An 11,851-nucleotide genomic window follows, 5' to 3' on the forward strand; every position below is an offset into this window, starting at 1 on the left:
GACACACCCGCAAAAACACAGCACACCAGAAAACATCAGACACACCCTGCACACCCACCTGCACCAGCCACACCCTCAAACACCAGCCACACCCGCAATCATCAGCCACACCCCGCACACCCGCAAACATCAGCCACACATGCAAACACACCGCACATCAGTTACACCCCGCACACCCACCTACACCAGCCACACCCTCAAACACCAGCCACACCCTCAAACACCAGCCACACCCGCAAACACCAGCCACACCCCGCACACCCGCAAACACCCCGCAAACGTCAGCCACACCCGCACACCCTCCAACACCGGGCTCACCCTACAACACCAGGCTCACCCTACAACACCAGGCTCACCCGCAAACACCCTGCACACCCGCAAACATCAGCCACACCCCACACACCCACCTACACCAGCCACACCCGCAAACACCCCGCACACAGACAAACATCAGCCACACCGGCAAACACCAGGCTCACCCGAAAACACCAGCCGCAAACGCCATGCACACCCTAAAAAAACTCAGCTCACCCTCCAACACCGATATTATCGGACATCTCTAATAATAATTGGAGTCTTAAAAAGGTCAATAACTCAAAACATTGATTTTAATTCTTTTTTTTTTTTTGAGCAATGACACTTAAAAACAAATCACACTAAAATTATTGGGGATCCAATACCGGGCTCACCCTCCAACACCAGGCTCACCCTCCAACACCAGGCTCACCCTCCAACACCAGGCTCACCCTCCAACACCAGGCTCACCCTCAAACACCGGGCTCACCCTCCAACACCAGGCTCACCCTCCAACACCAGGCTCACCCTCAAACACCGGGCTCACCCTCAAACACCGGGCTCACCCTCAAACACCGGGCTCACCCTCAAACACCGGGCTCACCCTCAAACACCAGGCTCACCTTCAAACACCAGGCTCACCCTCAAACAGCGTTTCCATGTTTGTCTGCAGGTGAGTCCAAGTACCTTTGCAACAAGTGCGGAGCCACCTTCTATCGAGCATCGGCGCTGAGCAAACACCTAAAGAAGCACAAACCTAAACCGGACGTGCGGGCGTTCGCTTGTTCCCGGTGAGTTTGGCGTCCCTCCTGGCCCCGCCTCCTTGCCAATAACGCCCCTGACGGACTGTTTTTGGCAGCTGCGACAAGCGCTTCTTCGAGGCCAAAGACCTGCAGCAGCACATGAACAAGCACTTGGTCCTCAAGCCCTTCCAGTGCGAGGTGTGTGGGAAGTGCTACAGCTGGAAGAAGGACTGGTACTCGCACGTCAAGTCGCACAGCGTGGTGGAGCCGTACAAGTGAGTGGCGTAACGCCGCCGCCCGCATCGACCACGCGCCAAAACGTCACGCCCTCTTCTCCTCTTCAGGTGTAACGTGTGCGGGAAGGAGTTCCTGGAGAAAGCGCTCTTCAGGAGGCACGTGAAAAAGGCCACGCATGGCAAGAAAGGCCGCGTCAAACAGAACCTGGAGCGCCACTGCGAGCATTGTGGCAGGAAGTTTGTCCAGCTCAGGGAGTACCGGCGTCACATGAACACTCATCAAGGTAACTTCCTGTCTTCACTTCTACTATACTATGTTATACTTCTAGATTGTTTCGTGTCTCTACGATATTCGTACTGGGAGTTAGATACTTTTATGTAGTGTACCTACCTTCTCTGCGTTCTGTGCTCACGCTGGTGCTTTCTGCTTTTAAGCAGCCATCTTAAAACAACAGCAGCGGAGCAGCTTTAGTGCTGCGCGTCTTTGAAGGCTCGTAAAATCAAAACGGTAGCACGTATCAAAACGCCGTCCACAACTTTTAATCAGAAGGGTTCAATCTCTCTCCTGTAGCAGTTTGAAGCCGAAACGACAAACGCGCTCAGAGGAGATAATGTTTGGTGACCGGTTTTAACAAAAATGTTGTTTTGAAGGAGGGATAGCAAACTTCCTGTTGATTTTTGCTGAAGGATGTCAATCTAAGAAATGTAGGTCTAGGTGAGACCTACATAGAGGTATTTGTTTCCTGTCTCTAAGACGTTCCTACCGGAAGTTACACACAGTTTTGTCTGAGTTTTCCTCTAAAAAGCAGTTTTGTCTCTGTTTTATTAGAGCGCAATTTTGAGTTTTGGGGTTCGGTTATTTATTAGATCGCAATTTCCACCAGTCCCGATGTGTGTGAGAATTTTGGTGAGTTTTGAAGTATTTTAAGGGGGTCAAATTAGAGGTCAAAGGGGCAAAAATTAGTGTTTTTAGTACATTTTTGTCTTAAATGGGAAATTGCCAACTTCCTGTTGGTTTTTGCCCGAGGATGTGTCATTATGAATTGTAGGTCTAAGTGAGACCTACATACAGGTTTTTGTTTCATGTCTCTACGACCTTCCTAGTGGGAGTTACAGGCAGTTTGTTTTTGTTTTTTCCTAGGGGGCGCTAGAGCACAATTTTGACTTTTGGGGTTTGGTTTTTTGATTTTATGGAAATTTTCGCAGGTCCTGATGTGTGTGTCAAATTTGGTGAGTTTTGAAGCATGTTAAGTGGGTCAAATTAGCGTTTTTTGTGGCGGCGGAATAATAATAATAAACATTACAAATTCAATAGGTTCCTTTGTAACCTGTATAAAGGACTCCCTGTGGGAGTCCTTTATACAGGGTACAGGCGGACCCTAAATATACATTTAGGCCTCCACTCAGGCTTGATCCCGGGGACCCCAAAGGGTTTTGCTCAGTATTATTATTTTTATTATTATTCAAGTTTTAAATCTCTAGATCAACATCTGTCAATATAACGGTTTTAAAGATTTAAGTTGTATGCTCTTGTTGTCAAAGAAAACCGTTTTTTTATGGAAAAAATACCAAATATGCAATATTTTCAAACAATAAAATTTTTAAGTGGAATATTTGAGATTATATAATAATTGGAGTCTTAAAAAGGTCAATAACTCATAACTAGGGATGATAAATGCGTTAAAATGTAATATCGGAAATTATCGGTATCGGTTTTTTATTATCTGTATCGTTTTTTGTTGTTGTTTTGTTTTGTTTTATTAAATCAACATAAAAAACACAAGATACAATTACAATTAGTGCACCAACCCAAAAAACCTCCCTCCCCCCATTTCTTTCTGTTATCAATATTCTGGTTCCTACATTATATATCAATATATATCAATACAGTCTGCAAGGGATACAGTCCGTAAGCACACATGATTGTGCGTGCTGCTGCTCCACTAATAGTACTAACCTTTAACAGTTAATTTTACTCATTTTCATTAATTACTAGTTTCTATGTAACGGTTTTTATATTGTTTTACTTTCTTTTTTATTCAAGAAAATGTTTTTAATTTAGTTAATTTATTTTATTATTATTTTTAAAAAGTACCTTATGTTCACCATACCTGGTTGTCCAAATTAGGCATAATAATGTGTTAATTCCACGACTGCATATATCGGTTGATATCGGTATCGGTTGATATCGGTATCGGTAATTAAAGAGTTGGACAATATCGGATATCGGCAAAAAGCCATTATCGGACATCCCTACTCATAACATTGATTTTAATTCTTTTTTTTTTTTTGAGCAATGACACTTAAAAACAAATCACACTAAAATTATTGGGTATCCAAATAATTATAGTGTTAAAAAAAATATTATATTTTATTTTTACTGTTTACTTTTAACACAATAATCTCGAGATCAACTTCAGATCTATCCGTCAATTATACGTTTTATTGTTGTTTATGTTTTTCGTTTGTTTGTTTTAGGCCCTTCTTTGTAAAAAAACAGCTCAGTTTTTTATATGGCAAACACAAAATATGCAACATTTTCCCCCAAAATATCTCAGATGTGACGTAATTGGAGCCTTGAATAGGTCAATAATTCATAATGACATTGAAGAAAGAAACAGCCTGCATGGCAACTTTGTGTTATTAGAGTATACATTGCAACATTTTCTTCTTACATTTCACCTGTTTGCTCTTTTATTCCACTTATCATGTTTTAAATTGTTTTCAATCGTATTTTTAAAATGTGCCGTGGGGCCGTTAAAAAATGACCTGTAGGCCACAAATGGCCCCTGGGCCGCACTTTGGACACCCCTGATATAGACGATATACAATATCAACCAGTGTTTCCCCTTAATGTCATTGAAGGTGGCCACGGCCACACCTTGAAAATAAAGTTACTGTGTATTTGACTTGAAAACAAAAATCAAAGTATTATAACATATTGTAGCCCCCAGAAGAAATCACACAAAGTCCGACGCTATTTTGAACTTTTATTACCAATCTTACAAAAACAAACAGCACAATTCCAACAGGTTTTACCTCCCGTGCAGCTCATTCTCTGCCAATCGCCTGTACCGTATTTTTTGGAGTATAAGTCGCTCCGTAGTATAAGTCGCACTGGTCGAAAATGCATAACAAAGAAGGGAAAACACATATATAAGTCGCACTGGAGTATAAATCGCATTTTTTGGGGAAATTTATTTGATAAAATCCAACACCAAGAATAGACATTTGAAAGGCAATTTAAAATAAATAAAGAATAGCACACCTGAATAAGTGTACGTTATATGAGGCATAAATAACCAACTGAGAACGTGCCTGGTATGTTAACGTAACATATTATGGTAAGAGTCATTCAAATAACTATAACATATAGAACATGCTATACGTTTACCAAACAATCCGTCACTCCTAATCGCTAAATCCCATGAAATCTTCTTCCTCGGTGTCGCTTCTAAACAACTCTGCCAACTCCAAAGGTAGACGAGATATTTTCCGGTAATGTGTTAATAATTACACACGTAAGTCGCTCCAGAGTATAAGTCGCACCCCCGGCCAAACTATGAAAAAAAAACCTGGTAATATGATATATTGTAGCCCCCAGAAGAAATCACACAAAGTCCGACGCTATTTTTAACTTTAATTACCAATCTTACAAAAGCAAACAGCACAATTCCAACAGGTTTTACCTCCCGTGCAGCTCATTCTCTGCCAATCGCCTGTACCGTATTTTTTGGAGTATAAGTCGCACCGTTTGAAAATGCATAATAAAGAAGGGAAAAAACATATATAAGTCGCATTTTTTGGGGAAATGTATTTGATGAAATCCAACACCAAAAATAGACATTTGAAAGGCAATTTAAAATAAATAAAGAATAGCACACCTGAATAAGTGTACGTTATATGAGGCATAAATAACCAACTGAGAAGGTGCCTGGTATGTTAACGTAACATATTATGGTAAGAGTCATTCAAATAACTATAACATATAGAACATGCTATACGTTTACCAAACAATCCGTCACTCCTAATTGCTAAATCCCATGAAATCTTCTTCCTCTGTGTCGCTTCTAAACAACTCTGCCAACTCCAAAGGTAGACGAGATATTTTCCGGTAATGTGTTAATAATTACACACGTAAGTCGCTCCAGAGTATAAGTCGCACCCCCGGCCAAACTATGAAAAAAAAAACTGGTAATATGATATATTGTAGCCCCCAGAAGAAATCACACAAAGTCCGACGCTATTTTTAACTTTAATTACCAATCTTACAAAAACAAACAGCACAATTCCAACAGGTTTTACTGCCAATCACCTGTATGTTTTTGAACATGGGAAAAACTGACAACAAATCCAAACCACACTAACATAAAACATTAACATTAGTTGGTCATGACAGTATGAATTGATATAAATTGCCTATTATTTGCGCACTTTTGACAAGTGACGTACCGAAAACTTGACCACCGAAAATAGACTTTGATTACTGAAAACCTCGCTACCAAAACCGGATGTAAACAAAACGCACGCCATTGTCTGAAACGTTAGCATGTCTGTGATGTGGACGTGATTTTTTATATATATTGCACATATACTCGTTGACAGTCATCTACAAAATGTGCAATATTAAGAGAACAGTGGCGGCTTTTAAAAAGAGAAAGTGAAACTACAGCAAGTGTGACGTCATGCTCGCTGCAGCTCGCCTTTTTAGTCAGGGACATGGAGGGACAGAAGTAGTCTCTAAACACGAGTACATTCTACATTAACAACCTCTAAAGGCTTAGTGGCCACATGCGTGGACAGCACCTTTTAGCTCTTATTTCCAAAATTGTGTACACTACTGAATTGGGGTCTTATGGCCACTTATGTGGACACTTATCAGTGTTTCCCATAAACTGCCAAGATACCTGTGGTGGTGGGGGCGTGGCTATGGGCGTGGTCACCATGACATCATCGAGTAATTTGCATAATTTACTACAATGATATGATTTTCTCTAAAAATGCTCAAAAAATGTATACTTACTAATTAATAATAACAGTTTTGTTTTAAACGTCCATTCATCCATCCATTTTACAATATAATTACAACACTTTATGTACATATTTATATACAGATTTGAACAATAAGTTATTCACTGAAATATATTTATTAATTGTGGTTCTTACAAAAATATATCTTATAAAATATAAAAGCTAAAATGTCTCTTAAAGCTCTGCCCCTTTAATTAGTGCATACTAAATAATTTAACTTTAGCCTACTACTACAACCATATTATTTACCAGCAACATAAAGTGAAACAGAGGCAGAGGTGTCCTGCCACAGTCAGTAACAAATAAACAGAAAACAGTAGTGGTCAAATACAAATAAGGCAACAAGAGAAGTATCCTACACTTCTCTTTTGTAAAGTAAATGTGAACAGCCTATATGGGCATCTACATCAACTATATGATTTGCCTGAGAAGCTGCACAGGACAAAAAACAAAAAACAAAAAATTTTTATTTTTTAATTTGTGGCGGACGTAATTCTTTCGTGGCAGGCCGCCACAAATAAATGAATGTGTGGGAAACACTGCTTATACTGCCATCTGGTGGTGTCAGAAGAGTATAACATACAATGGAATTTGGGGCGAAAAAAAGTAAGAATTAGCATGTCACTAAACATGAAGTACACGTTTGTGTACTTATGGACTAAGTACATCATATCAAAAGATGATTCTTAGTTTTTATTCTAATTAGGGTCCAATAAGCCCAAATAGCAAAAAGAAATTAAAAAAAAAAAGCATGTAAAGAAACAGCTTGGGCCTTAAGAGGATAACACTAGAACAAGATGCTTCATTTGTTGCTAGTTGTTTTTAATAACACTTGAAAAAATCTCATCAAAATACATTCTACAAAAAGCAGCAGCAACAATTGAAAATATGGCAAAACGCTAAAAAAAATATGTTATTAGTAGGGATGTCCGATAATGGCTTTTTGCCGATATCCGATATTCCGATATTGTCCAACTCTTTAATTACCGATATCAACCGATACCGATATCAACCGATATATACAGTTGTGGAATTAACACATTATTATGCCTAATTTGGACAACCATGTATGGTGAAGATAAGGTACTTTTTTAAAAAATTAGTAAAATAAGATAAATAAATTAAAAACATTTTCTTGAATAAAAAAGAAAGTACAACAATATAAAAACAGTTACATAGAAACTAGTAATGAATGAAAATGAGTAAAATGAAGTGTTAAAGGTTAGTACTATTAGTGGAGCAGCAGCACGCACAATCATGTGTGCTTACGGACTGTATCCCTTGCAGACTGTATTGGTATATATTGATATATAATGTAGGAAGCAGAATATTAATAACAGAAAGAAACAACCCTTTTGTGTGAATGAGTGTAAATGGGGTGGGTTGGTGCACTAATTGTAAGTGTATCTTATGTTTTTTATGTTGATTTAATAAAAAAATAAAAACCGATACCGATAATAAAAAAAACGATACCGATAATTTCCGATATTACATTTTAACGCATATATCGGCCGATAATATCGGCAGGCCGATATTATCGGACATCTCTAGTTATTAGTAATTATAACAGATTTGTTTTAAATGTATGTACACATTTTTGAGCCTTTTTAAAGAAAATCATATCATAGCAAATTACTCGATGACGTCATGGTGACCACGCCCATAACCACGCCCCCTCCGCCGCAGGTATCTTGGCAGTTTAGGGTAAACCCTTGGCCAAAAATAGCTATTTCAATACAAAGGTTAAATCGTAATAATACATGTTGATCATCCTCAACGCAATGTAGCATTTTTCCTAGCGGCTAACATCCCTCCACAGTGCTAAGTCGGCAATCCTCACCTCCATTTCTTACAAGTATACTTGTCACTGGAGGACGTGATTCAACACACAAGCTAGAGCTTTGAGAAAGAAAGGTGTGTGGATCGATACAAATATCTACACTAACGATACCAAGTATAGAATCAGTATATAGACGATACTAAAGTGGTTAGATAAATAGCGATTTATTACAATTTTGAATCATTTTCAAGAAGGGATTTAAAAAATATGTCAGCAGGGAAATTATTAAGACGTTTTATTTTAATTCTTGTACCAAATAGTGTATTGCCAGAATCAGTTTGCATTGAACATCGCGTTCAATCGAGAATCGATTCTGAATCAATCGGAATCACATTGAATCGAGGTCAAAGGTCAAAGATATTTATTGTCATTTTCACTTACCCAGTTTGTTTCTCAATCAGTGAGTACAGTGTAAATAAAAACATTCATCAAATAATATACATCACATAAAATGAAATAATAAAAGATAAGAAAATAGACAAAGATAAGAAAATAATATAAAGACCTAATGAGTGAAAGTACTTTTAATGAGTAAAATCTACTTTTAAAGAGAGAAGTACTGTTCACTCATTAAAGTACTTGTAATGAATGGAATTTAATTTATAAGTGAGAAGTACTTTTAATAAGTACAAATAATTTTAATGAGTGAAATTTACTTTGACTGAAAACAACTTCTAATGAGTAAAAATACTTCTGAGTAAAAAGTAGTTTTAATGAGTAAAAAATGCTTTTGTACGAAAAGTATGAGTAGAAAGTACTTTACAGGTATAAAATAATGTAATGGGTAAAAAATACTTTTAATGAGTAAAAAGTACTTTGAGTGAAGTGCTTTTAATGAACAAAAATACTTTTAATAAGTGTAAAGTCTTTTTAATGAGCATATTTAATGAATACAAATTATTTTAATGAACAAGAAGTACTTTATTTAAGTAAAAAATACTTCTGAGTAAAAATGACCTTTTGTGCGAAAAGTACTATGAGTGGAAAATGACTATTCCTATGGAGGAACAATTTTTTAACGGGTAAAAACCGCTTCCGAGTAAAAAGTATTTTTTAAAGTGACAATTATTTTTAAATGAACAACATTTTTTTAATGATTTTAAAGAATAAAACAACTTGAGTAAAAACACTTAATGAGTATAAAGTACTTCAATGAGTTAAAGTACTAATTAATAAAAAAAATAATTTGAATAAAAAGTAGTTAATCATTGTGAAAATGGAGAAGCATTTTTATAAAACATAAACATCAGAGTAAACAAATATCAATAAAATGAGATTAAAAAAATAGCCCGTTTTCAAAGAAAACATGCTCCAGTGAGGCGAGATGATCTATTGTGCTGTAGGCGGCTTAGGGTGAGCAAATTAAGCCCTCTTTTTCTCCTTAAGCGGCCTTGTTGTGAGTCTAAACCAGGGGTCACCAACGCGGTGCCCGCGGGCACCAGGTAGCCCGTAAGGACCAGATGAGTAGCCCGCTGGCCTGTTCTAAAAATAGCTCAAATAGCAGCACTTACCAGTGAGCTGCCTCTATTTTTTAAATTGTATTTATTTACTAGCAAGCTGGTCTCGCTTTGCTCGACATTTTTAATTCTTAGAGAGACAAAACTCAAATCAAATTTGAAAATCCAAGAAAATATTTTAAAGACTTGGTCTTCACTTGTTTAAATAAATTCATTAATTTTTTTACTTTGCTTCTTATAACTTTCAGAAAGACAATTTTAGAGAAAAAATATAACCTTAAAAATGATTTTAGGATTTTTAAACACATATACCTTTTTACCTTTTAAATTCCTTCCTCTTCTTTCCTGACAATTTAAATCAATGTTCAAGTAAATTTATTTTTTTTATTGTAAAGAATAATAAATAAATTTTAATTGAATTCTTCATTTTAGCTTCTGTTTTTTCGACGAAGAATATTTGTGAAATATTTCTTCAAACTTATTATGATTAAAATTCAAAAAAATTATTCCGGCAAATCTAGAAAATCTGTAGAATCAAATTTAAATCTTATTTCAAAGTCTTTTGAATTTCTTTTAAAAATTTGTGTTCTGGAAAATCTAGAAGAAATAATGATTTGTCTTTGTTAGAAATATAGCTTGGTCCAATTTGTTATATATTCTAACAAAGTGCAGATTGGATTTTAACCTATTTAAAACATGTCATCAAAATTCTAAAATTAATATTAATCAGGAAAAATTAGTAATGATGTTCCATAAATTATTTTTACATTTTTAAAAAAAGATTCGAATTAGCTAGTTTTTCTCTTCTTTTTTTTCGGTTGAATTTTGAATTTTAAAGAGTCGAAATTGAAGATAAACTGTTTCAAAATTTAATTGTCATTTTTTTTCGTGTTTTCTCCTCTTTTAAACCGTTCAATTAAGTGTAATTATCATTAATTATTAATAATAACATAGAGTTAAAGGTAAATTGAGCAAATTGGCTATTTCTGGCAATTTATTTACGTGTGTATCAAACTGGTAGCCCTTCGCATTAATCACTACCCAGGAAGTAGCTCTTGCTTTCAAAAAGGTTGGTGACCCCTGGTCTAAACAAACATGGCGGGAAACAGTTGTCACACTTTAACACATCGACCACCTGAAATGCCAGCCTGGCTACGACGGTGTTTTGAAAACATAAAAAGCTGCCTTGAAGAAAAGTGTGCATAAAGTACAGTTAAAAATAATGAAAATAAATAAGTTTGCAATGATATTGGTCCTATAAATGTGTAATTATGAAATGTTATTTTAATATTTGGTCCATCCAGATTTTTGTCAATTCAACATTTCAGTTTTGGGATCAAATGTGAACCCCTTTCCAGGAATAAAGCCCTTCGAGTGCGTGACGTGCGGCGTGGCGTGGGCCGACGCCCGCTCCCTCAAGCGCCACGTGCGCACGCACACGGGCGAGCGCCCGTACGTGTGCCCCGTCTGCCAGGAGGGCCACATCGACGCCCGCACGCTGCGCCGCCACATGACCAAGCACCACGTGGACAGCCTGCCGGGCAAGATCATGCTGGAGAAGGACACGCTGCAGTTCCACAACCAGGGCACGCAGGTGGAGCACGCCGTCAGCATCCTGCCCGCCGACCTGCCGCCCGAGCTGCGCCTCGCCCAGCCGCCGCCCTCCGAGGAGATAGAGACGGTGCTCATCACCGAGGAGACGGTGGAGGCCATGGACGCCGTGGAGGCGGTGCAGGTGGCCGACGGCGCGGTGCTGTCGGATCAGGGCATCATGCAGGTGGTCAACTACGTCCTGGCGCAGCACGCCATCACCGGCGTCAAGGTGGAGGAGGCGCCCGAGGCCGTCCAGACAATGGAAGTGGAGTGAACCTTTTCTTACCGTGTACATATTCTTATTGTTATTAATATCCATATGCAAATCATGTCGGCCCACAAGAACACTCAGGTGAAACCTTTCTAGAAACGAGCTCATTAAATCGACACTGACGCATCTTCTCCTTTGTTCACTCTTTGATCACGGCAGGCTCGCCGCCGCAAGGTCGCCAGCGTTGGAAGCGCACACAGCGGACACTTCATTAGGTACACCCGCCCGAGAGACAAAGGTACTGCAGCCCGCTGACGTGTGTCAGTAAGGTCACGATTAGGGATGTAACGATAAAACCCCAAAGAAACGACTAATATATTTAGTAGCTCTTTTAAATCAAAATGATGCAAAATAACCGATTGATAACTGCACTTTGATAAACTAGC

General features: G+C 38.1%; 1 protein-coding gene across 1 annotated transcript in view; it reads left to right on the top strand.

The window, feature by feature from the left end:
• Positions 1–11,596, top strand: part of LOC133644272 (zinc finger and BTB domain-containing protein 11-like) — a 32,457-nt gene extending 20,861 nt beyond the window's left edge. Inside the window, exons 7-10 of the mRNA XM_062038639.1 lie at positions 968–1,085; positions 1,154–1,312; positions 1,382–1,557; positions 10,960–11,596. Coding sequence (XP_061894623.1) covers positions 968–1,085; positions 1,154–1,312; positions 1,382–1,557; positions 10,960–11,468 — 962 coding nt within the window. The 3' untranslated portion in view covers positions 11,469–11,596. The remainder of the gene's footprint in view (positions 1–967; positions 1,086–1,153; positions 1,313–1,381; positions 1,558–10,959) is intronic.
• Positions 11,597–11,851: the final 255 nt, after the last annotated feature.

This window comes from Entelurus aequoreus, linkage group LG27 (assembly GCF_033978785.1).
Source record: "Entelurus aequoreus isolate RoL-2023_Sb linkage group LG27, RoL_Eaeq_v1.1, whole genome shotgun sequence".
Classification (NCBI taxonomy): Eukaryota; Metazoa; Chordata; class Actinopteri; order Syngnathiformes; family Syngnathidae; genus Entelurus; species Entelurus aequoreus.